The sequence below is a fragment of the Microcaecilia unicolor genome, chromosome 11 (genome assembly GCF_901765095.1).
Source record: "Microcaecilia unicolor chromosome 11, aMicUni1.1, whole genome shotgun sequence".
In the NCBI taxonomy this organism is placed as follows: Eukaryota; Metazoa; Chordata; class Amphibia; order Gymnophiona; family Siphonopidae; genus Microcaecilia; species Microcaecilia unicolor.
The window spans coordinates 63301958-63321567 of record NC_044041.1 but is presented as its reverse complement, the minus strand read 5'-3'; the positions used below and the strand labels follow the sequence as shown (position 1 = coordinate 63321567).

At 47.2% G+C, this 19610-nt stretch overlaps 1 protein-coding gene and 1 long non-coding RNA gene across 3 annotated transcripts in view; one reads left to right on the top strand and one right to left on the bottom strand.

Moving 5' to 3' along the window:
* The first annotated feature begins 223 nt into the window (after positions 1-223).
* LOC115481124 lies at positions 224-2241 on the top strand. Its single transcript, XR_003943892.1, has 2 exons — positions 224-1344; positions 1472-2241. It is a non-coding gene; the product is annotated as an uncharacterized LOC115481124 (long non-coding RNA).
* PIK3IP1 (phosphoinositide-3-kinase interacting protein 1) overlaps positions 1496-19610 on the bottom strand; it is a 75185-nt gene continuing 57070 nt past the window's right edge. For both annotated transcript variants that reach the window (XM_030220154.1, XM_030220155.1), the window contains exon 6: positions 1496-6097. In XM_030220154.1, coding sequence (XP_030076014.1) covers positions 5887-6097 — 211 coding nt within the window. In that variant the 3' untranslated portion in view covers positions 1496-5886. The remainder of the gene's footprint in view (positions 6098-19610) is intronic.

The window sequence follows — 19610 nt, the reverse complement described above, 5'->3', positions numbered from 1 at the left end:
TTCTTTGTTGCTGCAGGTTTTGCCTTATACTGATTTTTGTCCATGGTACAGTTGGGCATTCTAGAAAAGCAATTCGCTTTAAGTTTTAACCCTATTAGATAGGTAACTAGTACTAAAAAGAATGCAGTGACTTGAGTTAGCAGTGGTACAAGATTTGCCAACAGAGGAAAAGGCAAGCACTTCCACAGTCAACAAAACCAAAAGGTGAGAATGACAAGGGCGATGAAACAGGAAGTATGGTTCAAATCTTTATTGCAGGCATCCACAAGCAATGACACTATCAGGATTTTAGACAACCATTCACGGATGCAAGGACTCTATATGGTGCCATGTTTCAGCGTGTGCCTTCATCAGAAGTGGAGAATTCAGTATAAGTTTAAGACACAGTTATTATCCCATTCTTAGCACCTTATTTCAGTGTGGATATACTGATATAAACTGGACACAAATTATTCTTTCATGTCAGTTTATTCCTGCTGTGATAGGCTGTATATATTGCAGGACAATCTGGAACAGTCCAGTACTTTAAATATTAGAAACATTATTCAAAATACAATAGACAATGTAACCCTTCATTTTGGTCTGTCATGTGGCATACTCACCAGAGCTCTGTATGATCTATTGTACCCCTGCCCCTATGAAAGGACACAGAATGGCAAAGCACATTTCACCCATCCTTAGCTTTTCTTGCTTCAGAGGCATTCTGCATTTAGTCTGTCACCATACCCTGCTGCTATGCAAGCCATAACCTATGCATCACTCATCTATGTTTTCTGTCTCTCTCACTTAAGGGCATTGCTTTTCAAAGCAAATTCTGTATGATGATGCATTTCTGTTCATATCTCAAGACAATGCTACAATGTTTAAAGGCACTCTGCCTATTTTCACCAGGCTTATGGTTATAAAGTATGATGCCACAGCCCTCTCATGTTCCCAACAGGGACGTGAGAGTTTTAGCAAAAAAAAAAAATGCAAATGGAGAACAGTAATTACACTGACCTTTTGCCTTACAAATAATTGGCTTTCAATGATTTCACCTGTCCCTCTATACTTCCAAATGTATGAAATGTTATCCTAACTGGCACACAGGTTTTCATATTTTGCATGCAGGTAGTGTAGACTCCAGGCTGTCAGTGCATTCAACAGCTTCCTCGGTTGCCAAGGTGAGGAATGAGGCAGGTGACTGTTATGATGCAAGACAAACGGCCACATCTTCCATCCATCAAAAAAGTGGCTGTATCATTCTGTCAAGAGCTGTCCCCTGGCTTTGAAGCCAACAGTCTCTGCTGCAGGACCAATAATGAGATGTTTGTTCATGGACCTTGCTGCTTGCATCTACAGTTTGTTTGTTTTTTTTGTTACATGTGTACCCCGCACTTTCCCACTCATGGCAGGCTCAATGCGGCTTACATGGGGCAATGGAGGGTTAAGTGACTTGCCCAGAGTCACAAGGAGCTGCCTGTGCCTGCAGTTCTGTTAATCCAGATAATTTATTGTGGGGGAGGATAGGGAGCAGCAGTTTCTTCCTGGTCCATTTTACTTCCAGCTCAATTGGAACTGGGACTGAAATCCAGCATCATGGGCCTTCATTTGCAACTAATGGTCAAGTTTTCCCTCATTTTATATTCCCTTTCACCACACTACCCAGTCATCTTATTTAAAGATGAATAAGAACAAAACCAAATTTTTATTAATAGGTTTTAATCCTGAAAAAAATGAGAATCTTGCTCTTAGAATAGATGGGACAGATTATATATTAGAACGGCCCTTGAAGCTGCTTGGCATTACATTGGACTATAAACTAACCATAGAAGATCAAGTCAATTGTCTTGTAAAAAGTTCATGTCTGACCTTGAGAAGATTGAGAAATTATTAAAAAAAAAAAAAAAAGAGTATTTAGCCTAGCGGTCCAATTATTGATTTTGAGTAAGCTAGACCACTGTAACATGTATTTAGGGATTTCTCATGCCCTACTGAAGAGACTTCAAACTTTCAAAATGTTGCAATACGCCTGATTTTTAATTTGGAAAAAAAAAAAAAGAAATCAGATAGTTATGTTTACAGTGGCTTCCAATGGAAGCCAAGTACTGTTCAAATTGTGCTGCTTGGTTTTTAAAATCTTAAACAGTCTAGGACCTTAGTCTATGTGCCATCTTACATGCTGGTCATCTGCCTGTAAATTTTATAATGTTCGTAATCTGTTGTCTTTATTGTTTCCAAGTCCCAGAGGGATTATATCAATTTTTAGATTTTTATTTGCCTATCAAGCAGCAAGTGTTTGGTCTTTATTTCCACCTGGAATACAAGTCGTGTTAGGCTTAAGTACTTTTAAAAAGGTCTTTAAAACAATTTTATTTCATTGCCTGATTGTTGACATATTCTACTATGGTTGCTTCCTAGACTGTTGGTCTAGTTTATGTCTTATTGTGTCACCTGCTTTGAACTGTTTGCTGGGTATAGCCGACTATAAAAGCTGTAACTGTATTGAAGTGACATTCCTTGATTGGGTACACGCATTGGAGTGCAATCTGGACACTTACAGTCATAGGCCATAAATCCAGCTTGTTTGGCCATCATACAGTGACTAGGATTCCCTTGGCCCAGCGCCTGTAACTGATGCCTCCATCACACCTGTGGGCTAAGGAGATGATCTAACCTGGAAATCAAATGTAGGTCTTTCATATGAGTCAGTCCAGCTGCTATGACTTTAAGCACTTTTGTGCTGTGCTTGTTAAATCTTACTGAAATGGCAAGGTTTGGATTGGCCATGATTTTTCCCATCTCACAAATCACAGTACAGCCTGCCAAGGGAGGCAGGAGGGATGATATCAGCCAGCACCAGGAGTCCCTCAGGTTCAGAGTAGTAATTAGCTGCAAATCTGATGTTTTTGCACTGACCACAGACACAGAGTAGTATCTGCAGCAGGGATCACAAGAACCAGTATTACAATGCAATGCGTTCTATCTCTCCCATGACCTTTCCAGTACTGCAGTGCAGAGTGTGTGTGTCCTGTCCAATATCGCAGTGCATCATGCACCAGCTCTCCCCCCGCTGTTGCCAGACCACATTCATCTTCGTTTTTAGTAGGTGTTAGTGAACTGGTATTGCAATGCAGTGTTCTGGATCTCCTGTTATGTTTTCAGTATTACAGTACAGATTACTCTGGCTCTCCTTTGACATTTCCAGACCATGTCCATCCTTGACTTTAAGTTTCTGGCAGGTGTTAATGAACCAGTAGTGCAATGCAGAGCACGCTGGCTCTCCCATGTTTCCAGTACTGCATTGCAGCATACTCTGGTTCTCCTATTTCCAGATCACTTTCACCCTTTTTTCAAGTTTTTGGCAGGTGTTAATAAACCACTACTACAGTGGAGTGCTCTGGCTCTCCCATGATGTTTCCAGTATTGCAGTGCAGAGTGCATTGCCTCTCCTGTGATGTTTCCAGACCACGTTCACCCTTGTTTTTAGTAGGTTTTAGTTGCCTAAAATGACAGCCAAACGGTCTGGAAATGGCTCATGGACAAGCTACCTTCTGCTTGCAAGCCGAAAGTTATTTCCCAGCTTCCTTGTTGTTCGTGTGCACCTTGAACACAATTCTTCTATCTGGGGTGAGGCAAAGATACTAAGTTCAAAAGTAATAGTCAATTATAAATATTCTACTTGTTTCCTCTAGCATGGTTACCTATTTTAGTGGTGTAAATAAAGAGGAGCAACCACGAACGTGGAAGAACACTCAATCTCTCTATGAGACTATCAAGCAGAGGAAGGAGTAGGGTAGACTGGCTCTTTCCAAACCACAAGGGAGACGTATGCACAGTTAATAGGTCTTTATTGAAAAACACCATCATTTGGACTGCTCCAGTGCTCGTTATTAGTATCTTTTTCTTTGGAATACAACATTCGCTTTGAGCTCTGTTTTTATGCTAGAACTAGAAAACAACAGCATTTGCGTACTCTTCGTATTAGACCTTGGAAATACCATTTTAATACACCACAAGACTCCTGCGGCAGGCGCCACAACACAGCAGCCACGTCAAATCGCTTGGTGTTTTTCAATAAATACCTATAATTGTGCCTGCATCACCCTTGTTGTTTGGAAAGAGGCAGCCTACCCTACTCCTTCCTTTGCTCTTAGTGGTGTAAATGCAGCAAAACAGATGAACTGTGCAAGGATATTTAGCTGACTTTATCGGCCAAGTACTTGAAAAATTGCACTTTCTCCTGGGCTACTAATGATCCAGAGAGTTTCAGTAGCACATTTTCATGCAATGTTGCACACTGATGATAAATCTATGAAGGTGACTCTTGCCATCAATTGTCTCTGAAACCCATTTCATTCTGGGTAATGAATGAGAAAACCCAGCAAAGCCATTTCTTTTCCTTCTGAATCCCATTTAGAAGTGCAGCATCTTAAGGGGTTTTTTTTTTAATCAGATGATAAGTCACTCAAATACCTTTTAAATGTTGGCCAAAAGAGCAAGGGCGTGGGAATGTTTGAGATTAGTGATTTTCCTAGTTTTAGGAGAGCCACGAGCTTGGACTAGCACCAGACTTCTGGAATGGTGAAAGCAAACTGTTGTGGGGAACAGACAGTAGAATGCATTGATGGGTAGACTGGTGATTTTTCATTATTTTCTATATAAATATGCCAGGCCACATTTGACCTTTAGGGGCCCAGAAAATCATTACAAAAATGAGATGTAAAGCAGTATTTTGCACAGAGATTTAAGCAGCTTTCACCCTGCATTTGTTTTGGGTTGTAATTGTCCACGTTAGTAGGAGGCTGACTGACTGAACTTCAAAAACACTGACCTCTGGTGCATTTCACAGAAGCAACGGCAGACGCACAAAGCCAGTGTAAAATATTCCATATTTTTTCTGCAACAGTGTGTGGGGCCAGGTGTTCAGTGGTTTCTTGTCATCATGCTCCGCTGTAGCCCTTACCACCATTCCTATATCTGATGTTGACTGTTCTTAAACTTTGCTGGCAGTCTCTCGTGCTCCTGGGTTGGATGCCACCTTATTGCCATATGGAATACTGCTAATGGCTGCCATCCTCAGGAGCCAAAAGCAAATGACTGTAGTTGGTTGAGGATGGTGATGTTCTATGAATTATGTCCTCAACAACACCACCTCCTATTTTGTTTCCCAAATGTTCCACCATGGTATAGTGCTACTGTTGATTACTGGTACATTAATTGCCTCATATATAATACTGGACCAGTAAGTTCATAAGGATCTTCATTTGCTGTCACCAGTCATGAAACCGGGCTGCTGCTGCGTGAGAGATTAGGGCCAGCATTCCTGCTTCTAATTGTTCTGCTGCTCTGTATCTGCAGAATTGTGTAGCTTTATACTTGTAGAGTTAGGCCTACCCCTATTATAGGTCTGTGCACCATCTGGAAATTCTCTGTTTATAATCACTACCCTGGTACATTTTCATTGGCTTTTATATGTTTTAAGTTATGCATATTGGCCACAGCAAAACACCCTAAAGCCACCTTCACTTTGCACCAAAGTCCCAGCACTCATATTGCAAGAATGGAGGGGGGGAGGAGTCAGCATGAAGGGTATGAGGAAAGATATTTTGCATTCCACACCTTGTACTAGGCTCCAGTCCAAACTACCAAAAATAATCAGTAACAAGAGTTGTTCAAAATTACAAAACAAATTATGTCACTAATGGTGGTATCTGCCTATACAGCATTCTCTTTCTAACAAAATCTGAAAATAATGCTGCAGCTTCCCTGTCCATCCCTGAATATGACACAGTGAAAGCAGCAGCAGGCACCACTGGGATTCTTCCTGCATCTCAGCTCTGGCAGAAGAAAACAAAACCATACACCTTGGAATAGGAACCCTAGTTTGTCCTTCAGTTATCTGCTTCAAGCTCCTGGGGTACCAGCCTGGCCCATAAGGGGAGCATCACCCTCCTGTAAAGTCTCGTCCACAGGGCTTTGAATAGGGTGCACTACCACCGCATTCTCATCCACAGTATCACAGGTGGGGTTGCTGAAAGCAGACAGTGGCAGTGTAATCCTCTGCAGTTCTCGCTCATACACCCTCGCTTCATGCTGCTGCTTCAAGGCCTTCCCCCTGCAAAAGGAGAATTACAGACAGAATAAGAAATACTCTGGAGAAGATCTGTCATTCCAGCTCTAGTTCTGCACCAGACTAAGGGAGATGGGAGAAAGAACAGAAGGCAATGAGTATTTAACACCAGCGTCTTCTGCAAAGCATCCCATAGTAAATTAATATAAATAAAAGCGACAAAGTGCAAACATTACTTATGTTGAGGCACAGAAAGGGGTCATGGCCTGAATTTGAGCATCTCTGCCATATGCACATAGCACCCAGTGACAGAGAAATTCCAAACTGGCCCATCCAGTCATGTAAATTTCCCTACTTGGGTCAACACCAACAGCCCCAGTACTCATGTCCTTTACCTGAATCCCTATCCTATCACTGAAATCCAGAATCTAGTTACTAGTCTCCTTCAGACTCGATATATAAGGTTCTTATGTTTATGCATAAGCTCCTTTACATAGGAATTCCCAAGTAACTAGCTATCCTGTTGTCTGTTTCTTGCACTGACATCTATCTATCTTTCCTTCTTATATCTTGCAGTGCATAGCTGTATACTTTTTTAACTTTAAAACATTTTTATTGGTAATAAATCCAGGAATATAAAAGGAAGCCTACCAAAGTAAGATCAGTGTAATCAACTAGTTTTTAGCACAAAAAGAAGCCTTTATCCCACCCTCCCCCAGTGAAAGAAACAAACCTCCCCCCCCCCCCCCCCCCCCCCCACTTATCCGACCTAGTGAAATTTCAAGAAAAAATTTCAAGAGACCTTGGTTCTTATGGCCTCTCGGAAGATTCAGAACAGAACATTTTCCCACCACTGAACCTCCTCCCCTGCCCTCACAACACCCAAAAAAAAGAACCATAGCTGACCTCAAGCCCCTCCCTCCTCCAACACCTAAGATTACTACTACTACTACTATTATTTAGCATTTCTATAGCGCTACAAGGCATACGCAGCGCTGCACAAACATAGAAGAAAGACAGTCCCTGCTCAAAGAGCTTACAATCTAATAGACAAAAAATAAATAAAGTAAGCAAATCAAATCAATTAATGTGAACGGGAAGGAAGAGAGGAGGGTAGGTGGAGGCGAGTGGTTACGAGTCAAAAGCAATGTTAAAGAGGTGGGCTTTCAGTCTAGATTTAAAGGTGGCCAAGGATGGGGCAAGACGTAGGGGTTCAGGAAGTTTATTCCAGGCGTAGGGTGCAGCGAGACAGAAGGCGCGAAGTCTGGAGTTGGCAGTAGTGGAGAAGGGAACAGATAAAAAGGATTTATCCATGGAGCGGAGTGCATGGGAAGGGGTGTAGGGATGGACGAGTGTGGAGAGATACTGGGGAGCAGCAGAGTGAATACATTTATAGGTTAGTAGAAGAAGTTTGAACAGGATGCGAAAACGGATAGGGAGCCAGTGAAGGGTCTTGAGGAGAGGGGTAGTATGAGTAAAGCGACCCTGGCTGAAGATGAGACGGGCAGCAGAGTTTTGAACCGACTGGAGAGGGGAGAGGTGACTAAGTGGGAGGCCAGCAAGAAGCAGATTGCAGTAGTCTAAACGAGAGGTGACAAGGGTGTGGATGAGGGTTTTGGTAGAGTGCTCGGAAAGAAAGGGGCGGATTTTACGGATGTTGTAAAGAAAGAAACGACAGGTCTTGGCGGTCTGCTGGATATGAGCAGAGAAGGAGAGAGAAGAGTCAAAGATGACCCCAAGGTTTCGAGCTGAGGAGACAGGGAGAATGAGAGAGCCATCAACAGAAATAGAAAACGGGGGGAGAAGGCTACAGCTTAAGGGAGATAAGACCTTAGAATAAGAATCCCAAATTTGTAAGCAACACCAAGTGCGTGTAGGAGAAACTGAGGCATCGCTAGCTTCCAAAATAGCCAATATATGAATCTGGTTCCTCCAACTCCAAACTAAAGACAAGTCTGCTGATACCCAGGTTTGCACAATACATTTGAGACCCACAAACCGCAGTTTCTGAAACAAACAAAAAAAAAAAACCCCAACAACTTCCATTTCTCCCAGGGCTCAACATACTCAGCAGGCACGTTGTCGGTGTCAGAGAGAGTGATATTTGCAAAGACTGGGTAAAAAAAAACTGCACCAAGGCTTGCTAGAAAGATTGAACCTTTGAACAACTCCAAAGAAAATGGCATGACATTTGATACACTGAGCAGAGGGCACAACCCCAGCGTACGATAATCGTAATTGAGAGATGTAAGCTCTATGTATAATGAGTTTCCTGCAAAGTGGCAGGAGCAACCAATGTGGGAATGCCTTGCAAAGCAAATAGCACATTCCAATCTTGTAATGGGCACAACAGATTTGTTCCCATCTACCGTGTACCATCCCCAGGTCTTTCCCTGTCACCCTCATACTGAGTGCTTTGTAAATACCCTGATATGGATAGTTTCTCTTCCGTTACTGAGATGAAAAAAACCTCTCAATCTTTCCCCAGCTTGAAGCCCCAAAGCCTCACCATTTAGACTATGAATGTAATGTTTTAACTGACAATAAGTGAACTGGTTCCCCCCATTGCCTGCTCCCGAAACCTATAAGATCATCTAAAGGTTTAGCTGTGTAGATTTTAAAAGCAGTTAAGAAAGTCACTAAATAAACAAAGTACTTGCCTTCAACATTAGGCCATTTTGGGCCTTGTCATGTTTCCAAGAAAACACCACCATGCTGGTCCACACCAATAGTCCATCAGATCCAATATCCTGTCTCCCACAATGAATAATCTAAGTCCTAATCGGGAGATACACTTTTTCTTGCTTATTCCCAAAAGTAAGGGATGGCGGTTCCTAATTATTAATGGATTTGTCCTCAAGAAACTTGTCCAAAACGTTTTAAAACTCAGCTGTACTCAGCAAAATTAGAGGATAGTCAGTCGCCAAGCACCCTCTTGCTACTGCCTTAAAAGCATCCTAGTACATCTCTAGCCCCACCCCATCATTGCTATTAAACTGCAAATACTCCTTTCTTTCTAACTGCAACTACCAACAGCATTAAAAAGATCTGTGGTACTACACACCGGATAGATGGGGAACATCTGCTGACTGCTGGCGGGCGTGTGGTGCAAGGGGTACATTTATACACATATTTTGGGAGTGCCCAAAGGTGCAGGAATTCTGGAAAACAGTGTTGACTCAGATTAATAGGGTGCTGCAATGTGTATATCCCTGTAAGATAGAACACTGTTTGCTGCACTTCCCTCCCACAGCGATTAAAATGATTCACCATAAGCTGGTGACTCAATATTTGGTGGCAGCAAAGTTAGCAATAGCAAGAGCTTGGAAGCAGCCGAATTTGCCCGACATGAGCGTGGTAACCCATAAAGTGGGATATTTATACCAGATGTCAAAACTAACAGCATTGAAAAGGGGTAAAATGGAAACTTTTATGAAAATGTGGCAACCATATGAACAATATATAAATGGTGGTCAGCCTCGCCAGGATGGGGGAGGGAAGGGTGGGGGGGCAGCAGTAGTAATATAATGTATTAGTATAGACAATCTAATTGTTGAGCATTTAGTAGAAATCAAGAGACTGTAACGCTAAACTTAGCAAGTGAACAAAGGTAAAATTATGTATAATCATACCTGATAATTTTCTTTCCATTAATCATAGCTGATCAATCCATAGACTGGTGGGTTGTGTCCATCTACCAGCAGGTGGAGATAGAGAGCAAACTTTTGCCTCCCTATATGTGGTCATGTGCTGCCGGAAACTCCTCAGTATGTCGATATCAAAGCTCCATCCGCAGGACTCAGCACTTAGAGAATTACACCCACGAAGGGACACTCTGCCCAGCTCACCACCCGCCGAAACGGGGGAGGGGAATCCGTCCAGCTCATCCCCGCGGAGCGGGGGAGGGACACCACACCCGCCGATGCGGGGGGATCTGGCTTATCCTGCAACCGCAACCGCGGGAGGAGCTGACTGACCCTAACACCGCTGAAGCGGGAGGGGTACAAAACTGCCCTACAGCCGCACGAAGCGGGAGGGAGTGCCGGCAGAATTTTAAGTCTCAATCCAGCCCCGTAAAACGGAGGGGAGAGGAATGCAGCAGCTCACTGTAACACAAACTCGTCTTAACTCTTGAAGAATCCAAGTGAAAAAACTTGAACACGAAGTCTTTCTGAAGTAACTGAAGACTAAACTTGAACCTGAAATGCAACCAGAATAAAAACAATACAGATATCTGGGAGGGGCTATGGATTGATCAGCTATGATTAATGGAAAGAAAATTATCAGGTATGATTATACATAATTTTACCTTCCATATCATCAAGCTGATCAATCCATAGACTGGTGGGATGTACCGAAGCAGTACTCACCCAGGGCGGGACATAGAAATCCCTGACCGCAACACTGAAGCTCCAAACCGGGCCTCCGCCCGAGCAGCCACAGTCAAGCGGTAATGCTTGGAGAATGTATGGGCCGAAGCCCAAGTTGCCGCCTTGCATATCTCTTCCAAGGAGACGGAACCGGCCTCTGCCATCGAGGCCGCCTGAGCTCTTGTAGAGTGAGCCTTCAGCTGGATAGGCGGCACCTTCCCCGCGGCCACATAAGCCGCTGCAATGGCTTCCTTGACCCATCTTGCCACTGTAGGCTTAGCAGCCTGCAGACCCCTACGAGGACCTGTATACAGGACAAACAGATGATCCGATTTCCGGAAATCATTGGTCACTTCCAAGTATCTGATGATGACTCGTCTCACATCCAGATATTTAAGAGCAGAGTACTCCTCTGGGTAGTCCTCCCTACGAAAGGAAGGGAGACATAGCTGCTGATTCACATGGAAGCGAGAAACAATCTTGGGCAGGAAGGAAGGCACTGTGCGAATAGTCACTCCTGCCTCAGTGAACTGTAGAAAAGGCTCTCGACACGAGAGCGCCTGGAGCTCGGAAACTCTTCTGGCTGAAGTGATAGCCACCAAAAAGACTGCTTTCAACGTCAGGTCTTTCAGAGATGCCCTTGACAAGGGTTCAAACGGCGGCTTCTGCAATGCTCTTAGCACCAGGTTGAGATTCCACGCAGGCACCACTGAGTGCAGAGGAGGGCGCAGGTGATTAACCCCCTTGAGAAAGCGCACCACATCTGGCTGCGAAGCCAGGGAAGCACCCTTCAGGCGGCCCCTGAAGCAAGCCAGAGCCGCTACCTGGACCTTAAGGGAACTGAGCGACAGGCCTTTGTCCAGACCTTCTTGCAGGAACGTCAACACTGAAGAAATTGGAGCAGTGAAAGGAGAAAGAGAGCCTGCTTCACACCACGCTGCAAAGATACGCCAAACCCTGGCGTAAGCAGTAGAAGTAGAGCGTTTCCTCGCTCTCAGCATAGTGGCGATGACCTTGTCTGAGAAGCCCTTCTTCCTCAGACGCTGCCGCTCAATAGCCAGGCCGTAAGACCAAAGGGGGAGGGATCCTCCATCACCACGGGACCCTGATGTAACAGGCCCTGCTCCACTGGCAACCGCAGAGGATCGTCGACTGAGAGCCTGATCAAGTCCGCATACCAGGGACGCCTGGGCCAATCCGGACCCACCAGGATTATCCTGCCGGGATGCTTTGCCACCCGGTCTAGTACCCTGCCCAACATGGGCCAGGGCGGGAACACATAGAGAAGCTCTTGTGTCGGCCATTGTTGGAGAAGAGCATCTACTCCCAGGGATCGAGGGTCCCGTCCTCTGCTGAAGAAGCGCGGCACTTGGCAATTGGCCGATGACGCCATCAGATCTAGGCTCGGCTGGCCCCAGCGCTTCGTGTTGTCCAAGAACGCCTGAGCAGATAGCTGCCACTCTCCGGGCTCCAAGGTATGGCGACTGAGAAAGTCCGCCTTGACATTCATGACTCCGGCAATGTGGGCCGCTGACAGCTGTTCCAGGTTCGCTTCCGCCCACTGGCATAGACTCATAGCTTCCTTGGCTAGAGGGGCGCTCTTGGTACCTCCCTGGCGGTTGACATAGGCCACAGCCGTGGCATTGTCCGACAGGACCCGTACAGGCTTGAACCCCAGTACCGGGATGAACTCCAAAAGCGCCAACCGAATGGCTCTGAGTTCCAGGAGGTTGATAGACCACTTTGCCTCTGCAGGAGACCAGAGCCCCTGCGCTGTCCTTCCCAAGCAGTGGGCTCCCCAGCCCGATAACGAGGCGTCCGTCGTGACGACAATCCACTCTGGGGACACCAGAGGCATTCCCGCAGACAACTTGTCTGTCTGCATCCACCAGCTCAGCGCCTTGCGCACTGCTGGATCCAAGGGAAGACGCACAGCATAATCCTCCGACATCGGAGTCCAGCGCTGCAGCAGAGATTGTTGTAGTGGTCTCATATGAGCCCTGGCCCAGGGCACTACTTCCATCGTGGCCGTCATAGAGCCCAACAGCTGCACATAGTCCCAAGCCCGAAGAGGAGAGGCTACTAGGAACTGGTCCACCTGAGCCTGAAGCTTGACAATCCGATTGTCTGGCAGGAACACTCTGCCCACTTGGGTGTCGAATCGAACTCCCAGATACTCCAGGGACTGAGTCGGGCGCAGCTGGCTCTTCTCCCAGTTGATGATCCATCCCAGGGAGCTCAAAAGAGCAACTACCCGGTCCACAGCTTTGCCGCACTCTGCATAAGAGGGGGCTCGGATCAACCAGTCGTCCAGATAAGGATGGACTTGTACTCCTTCCTTTCGCAGGAAGGCCGCTATGACCACCATTACCTTGGAAAAGGTCCGCGGAGCAGTAGCCAACCCGAACGGGAGGGCTCTGAACTGGAAGTGTCGGCCCAGGACTGCAAAACGCAGAAAGCGTTGATGAGGAGGCCAGATGGGAATATGCAGTTACGCTTCCTTGATGTCCAAGGATGCCAGGTACTCCCCTGCCTTCACTGCCGCTATAACAGAGCGGAGAGTCTCCATGCGAAAGTGCCGCACTTTCAAGGCCCGATTGACCCCTTTGAGGTCGAGGATAGGCCGGACCGAACCTCCTTTCTTTGGTACCACAAAGTAAATGGAGTAACGCCCCTTGCCAAGCTGACTTTCTGGCACCGGAACGACAACACCCAGGCGGATCAGATTGTCCAAAGTCTGCTGCACTGCCACAGCTTTGACCGGAGACTTGCAGGGAGAGAGTACAAACCCGTCTCTTAAGGGTCGGCAGAACTCCAGCTTGTAGCCGTCTCTGATGACTTCCAGCACCCAAGCGTCTGAAGTTATTGTGATCCACTCGCCCAGAAACGAGGACAGCCGTCCTCCAATCTGCACTGGGGCGTGGACCAATACCCCGTCATTGGGTACGAGACCCTGGGGGAGGACCGGAGGGAGCACCTCCGGGACGGCGGTCTCTGCGAAAGGAATGCTGCTTGGGGGAGAAATTCCTCTTAAAGGAAGTGGGGGCAGAAGCACCCGACCTGCCCGGGCGGTACCGACGGGCTTCCTGAAACCGTCCTCTGGAGGTACCGGGACGAGCACTCGCCCGAGCCCTGACCTCCGGCAACTTCTTGCCCTTAGACGTGCCGAGATCAGTCACGATTTTGTCCAGCTCGACCCCAAAGAGCAGCTTGCCTTTAAAAGGCAATCTAGCCAGGCGGGATTTTGAGGCGTGGTCAGCAGACCAATGTTTCAGCCAAAGCCACCGCCGCGCAGAGACAGTCTGAGCCATGCCTTTAGCTGAGGCTCTCAAGACATCATACAGCAAGTCTGCCAAATAGGCTAAGCCCGATTCCAGGGCTGGCCAATCATTCCTCAAGAAATGATCCGAGGGGGAAGCCCGCTGCACCATAGTCAGGCACGCCCTGGCCACATAGGAGCCGCAAACTGAGGCCTGCAAACTTAAAGCAGCCGCCTCAAAGGACGACCTTAAAGCCGCCTCCAATCTCCTATCTTGGGCGTCCTTTAGGGCCGTGCCACCTTCCACCGGCAATGCCGTTTTCTTAGTCACCGCAGTGATTAAAGAATCCACGGTAGGCCACAGATAGGCCTCACGTTCACCCACAGCCAAAGGATAGAGGCGGGACATAGCCCTAGCCACTTTAAGGCTCGCTTCTGGGACATCCCATTGAGCCGAAATTAAGGTGTGCATGGCATCATGCACGTGGAAGGTTCTAGGCGGGCGCTTAGTCCCCAGCATAATGGCAGAGCCAACAGGGGCTGAGGGAGAGACGTCCTCCGGAGAGGATATCTCCAAAGTGTCCATGGCCTGTAACAACAGGTTGGGCAAATCCTCCGGGCGAAAAAGCCGCGCTGCAGAGGGGTCATCCGCTCCATCCGAGCGGGGATCCGTCTCCACCAAGGAATCCGCAAAGGACCGTTGGGAGACCTCAGACACGCTGCCCTCATCTACATCGGAGGAGACAAATTCCTCCAAGGCCTGGGAATCAACCCGAGGGCGTTTACCTCTGGGAACCTCAACCTCTTTACCAGAGGAGGGAGCGGGGGCAGCGTTGTGCATGAGGAAGGCCCGATGCAGCAGCAAAACAAACTCGGGGGAGAAACCCCCCAGACTGTGCACCTCCGCAGCCTGGGCAACCGCCCTAGGCGCGCTCTCAACCGGCGCTCGCAATAGCGGGGGAGAGACATGCTGCGCATCCAAAATGGCGTCCGGCGCGAAACTCCGCGAAGGAGCCGCGCGGGAAGAACGGCTCTTAACTTTAGCCGCTTCTGTGCCGTCGCCCAAATTAAGGGCGTTCATGGCATTAATGTCTCCAACCTCAAGGGCGGCCCAAGAAGAAGCCGTCCGAGCCGCGTGGCCGGCCAAGATGGCGGAGGCGAGGAGCGGGGGATGGGCGTTTATGGCGGGAAAAACCGCCACGCCGGAGGAAGGACCGGGACATGCATCGGTCGCGAAACCGTCACCCACCAAGGGCGAATCCGGCTTGAAGACCCCCGCATCCCCTCTAGAAGCGCTCGAGCGACCCGGGGAGCGACCCTTTGCGCCCTCGCCCTCCGACGCCATGAGCCACGAGGAGAAGAATCGGGGAACCCCCGCCCGCTATAAAAAGGTAAAATTACCTGCTGTCCGCTCCGAGTTGTAACGACCTGGTGTCTCAGTGAGTAGCTGCAATAGACGCTTAAATAAACGTCGAAATAAACGCCTTTAAGGCCGTTCAAAATTTTTTTTTTTTTTTTAACGGAGCCAGCGGGAGGGGGGAGAAAAGGAGGGACCTGGCACCACCAGGTTTGCACTTGCTCAAAAGAGCCCTCAACCCCAGGCACTCAACAAAACCTAAAAATTAGGCTTGGAGGCCTAGCCAGAGCTGCTGCTGTGTGTGACCACCACCTGCTGAGATAGAGAACATACTGGGGAGTTTCCGGCAGCACATGACCACATATAGGGAGGCAAAAGTTTGCTCTCTATCTCCACCTGCTGGTAGATGGACACAACCCACCAGTCTATGGATTGATCAGCTTGATGATATGGAAGTTGGCATTTCTTGTTTGTAATTTGAGATCTTTTCAATTAATAAAAATACTTAAAAAAAAAAAAAAGATCTGTGGTGGGTCCTCTGCTACACAAGAACAATCTTGACCAGGACAAGCTCAAAAGTTACTGGCCAGTATCTAACAACCGAATTCTAGGAAAACTTATATAACAGCCTGTGTTCAGCTCACAAAGAGTGACTTGTTAGCAATTACTCAGAGGGTGCCAACTGGGGTTAGTCATCCCTTGAACCCATGGTATTCAATTCGCAAAACTTTTTTTGGAAAATCGCATATATTATTTGCAGACAGTTCTCCAGTGTGTCCCTGGATTCCCCTCTGGATCTAGTGACCCAGTTTATAGGAGATAGGCCTCCAATGGCTTGAGTACTCTGGGACAATTCTGGGATGATGGGAGGTTACTTATCTTTGATGAATTACAGGAGGAATATGGGTTGGAAGGAAAGGAACTCTCATTATTGGTTGGTGCAGGATTTTACTCAGAGAGCACAGGAGGAACTGGGCCTAGCAGAAACACCATTAGAATGAGCTATACGGGGCGGGAGAGGAAGGGGCATTGTGTCTCGTCTGTACTTAGCTTTATTATTATATACCAACCCCCAACTTCGCTATACATGTCAATGGGAGGATGCCCTACAAACTACCTTTGCCCCAGATACTTGTGAGAAGGGATTCAGGTATTTACTGAAGCCTTTAGTGGCTCAGTGTCTTTCTAAAAATGGTTTTAAAATATTCTACTGGTGGTACTATACTCCAGAGCGTTTAAATAAAATGTACCTGCAAGTTTCTGCTGAGTGCTGGTGAAAATGTGTTGACCGAAGGACCTTCTTGCATATATGGTGGAATTGTCCAGTGGTTCAATCATATTGGACTTTAGTGTTGAACTTGGTACAACAAGTATTACAACAGAAGTACCCGTGCAAGGCAGATAACTGTGATCCAATAAAAGCTGGCAATCCACTTCTTTATAGCAGCAAAATTGGCTTTGGCCCATTATTGGAAGCAACAGACATTACCATCTATGCGTCTTAGGGTTCACAAAGTGGATTTTCTTTTTCAAATGTCCAAATTAACATGGAAGTTTGGTGTCATTTAATAAGCTTTGGCAGAAATATGAACAGTGGAAATCTCAGTCATACCACCTTGATTCCAGAGGATTGGGGGGGGGGGGGGGGGGGATGGGAGGGTAATGGGGTTTCTTCAATATCTATGGTTTGAAGTTCTTTATTTGAATTTGATGGCAAATGATGCTTATTGTACTATGGATCCATATTTTATATCAATAAAAGATTTTGGCAAAAAATAAAATATTAACACCTCTGAATTTTTACAAGAGCAACAGTACAAATTTTTGCTCCAGATGTTCATCTCTCCACATCAAGCTTTTCTGGCAAAATAGCAGAGGTTAAAGGGCTCATTTTCAAAGCACTTACAAAGTTCTATAGGTTACTATGGAGAAATTAGACCTTACCTGCTAATTTGCTTTCCTTTAATCCCTCCGGACCGGCCCAGGATTGGACTGATGGGTTGTGCACGTCTACCAGCAGGAGGAGACTGAGAAAAAACTTTGACTAGATAGCCAGTAAGAGCCCTGGTCATGTGACCCTAGCCTCAGTATTTAAATAACAAAGCAGAAAGAAGAAGAACAGTCTGTGCCCCAAGGAATTCAAGCAACCAGGGAGCACTGTTGAAGACGTGCTCAAAGGCTCACCGACAACTCTCACCAGAGCAGCGGTATGGCCTTGTCATAATGGCTCACCGAAAATTCTAACCAGAGAATCGGTATGGCCTTATCATAATGGCTCACCAAGTACCCTAACCAGGGCATCGGTATGGCCAAACTATAATGGCTCACCACATACCCTTACCAGAGCAGCGGTATGGCCTAAACTATAATGGCTCACCACATACCCTTACCAGAGCAGCGGTATGGCCTAAACTATAATGGCTCACCACATACTCTTACCAGAGCAGCGGTATGGCCGTAATAGAAAATGTGTGTCTTTTTTTTTACCCATTTATTGTTTAACTTGCAAACAAAACAGCTCTACAAACAAAGAACTGAACACATCTCTGCAGACCATGGAACATAGAGAACTAGACAGAAATATATCACACGGGAGGGGCCTGGGCCGGTCCGGAGGGATTAAAGGAAAGCAAATTAGCAGGTAAGGTCTAATTTCTCCTTCCTTAGCATCCCTCCAGACCGGCCCAGGATTGGACTGATGGGACGTAACAAAGCAGTAGTCCTACGGGAGGGACCCCAGCAAACCTGCTGAGATTACTCGCGACGCAAAGACCGCCTCTTGTCGACATTGAACATCAAGCCTGTAATGCTTAGAAAAGGAATGGAGAGAAGACCACGTAGCTGCCTTACAAATCTCCGCTGGGGAACCAAGGAACACTTGGCCCAGGACGCTGCCTGCCCTCTAGTTGAATGAGCTTTAACCGAGTCCGGGACTGCCTTACCTGCCAAAAGGTAGGCTGACGCTATCATCTCTTTGATCCACCTAGATAACGTGGGCTTAGAAGCCGACAAACCCTTACGGTAGCCGGCCAACAGAAGGAAAAGACGGTCCGTGCGACGAAAATCCTCAGTAACTGCGAGATACCGTTTAAGCACCCTCTTAACATCCAGAGTATGTAACCGTCTCTGTTCCTGCGTCCCTGAGGCCGATCCTAGAACCGGCAGAAACACTGACTGGGACAGATGAAATCGAGACAGCACCTTAGGCAAAAAGGAAGGCACCGGACGAAGAACCACTCGTTCCTTTGAAAATTGCAGAAATGGAGATCTACATGAGAAAGCTTGCAACTCTGAGACTCTCCTAGCCGACGCAATAGCCACCAAAAACACTGTCTTAAGAGTCAAATCCTTCAAAGAACATGCACGCAATGGCTCAAATGGAGGTTTTGTCAAAGACGAAAGGACCAGATTAAGATCCCAAGATGGGAACACTGACCTGACCAGAGGACGAAGAAGACTGACTCCCTTCAAAAAACGTACTACATCGGGCAGACTAGCGAAAGACCTACCCCTAATCCTACCTCTGAAACAGGAAAGAGCTGCCGCTTGCACCTTAAGAGAAGAAAGGGACAGCCCTTTATCAAACCCTCGCTGTAGAAAATCTAACATCTGAGCCACTGACGCGCCGAAAGGACGAATGTCAGCCTCTACACATCAAGCCTCAAAAATTCTCCAAGTGCGAATATAGTTCAGAGAGGTGGAACGCCGACGAGAACGAAGCATGGTGGAAATCACTGGTTGTGAAAAACCCCGCTTAGCTAAACGGGCTCGTTCAAGAGCCAAGCCGTAAGACAAAATCGAGCCGGATCTGGATGTGGGACTGGCCCTTGTACCAGCAGAGCCTTGTGCACCGGGAGTCGAAAAGGAGGCGCCACCGACAGACGTTGCAGATCCGCGTACCAAGGACGCCGAGGCCAGTCCGGTGCCACCAGAATTACCGGTCCTCTGTGTTCCTCGATCCTCTGCAGGAGACGACCTATTAGCGGCCAAGGAGGAAACGCATAAAGAAGGTCGGAGGGCCACTGCTGCAAGAGACCGTCTACCCCTGCCGCTCTTGCATCCCTTCGTCGACTGAAGAACCGAGGGACCTTTGAGTTGAGACTGGTGGCAAAAAGATCGAGAACTGGAGTGCCCCAGCGCTCCACTATAACCTGAAACGCCTGAGAGCTGAGAGCCCATTCTCCCGGATCGAGAGTGTGGCGACTGAGGAAGTCGGCTTGAACGTTCTCTACTCCTGCTACGTGGGATGCTGAAATGGCCGTTAGATGAACTTCCGCCCAGGCAAGGAGACTCTCCGCCTCCCGACACAATAGTCGGCATCTCGTTCCTCCCTGGCGGTTGATATAGGCCACTGCCGAGGCATTGTCCGAAAGGACCCGCACCGCTTTGCCTACTAGAAGAGAACTGAAGTTTTGCAGAGCCAACCGAATCGCCCTGGTCTCCAAAAAGTTGATTGATTGAATGGCTTCCAGTTCAGACCAGAGACCCTGTGTCCACTTGCCTAGACAATGCGCTCCCCAGCCTCGGAGACTGGCATCTGTTGTTAACGGTATCCACCTAAGAGACTCCAAA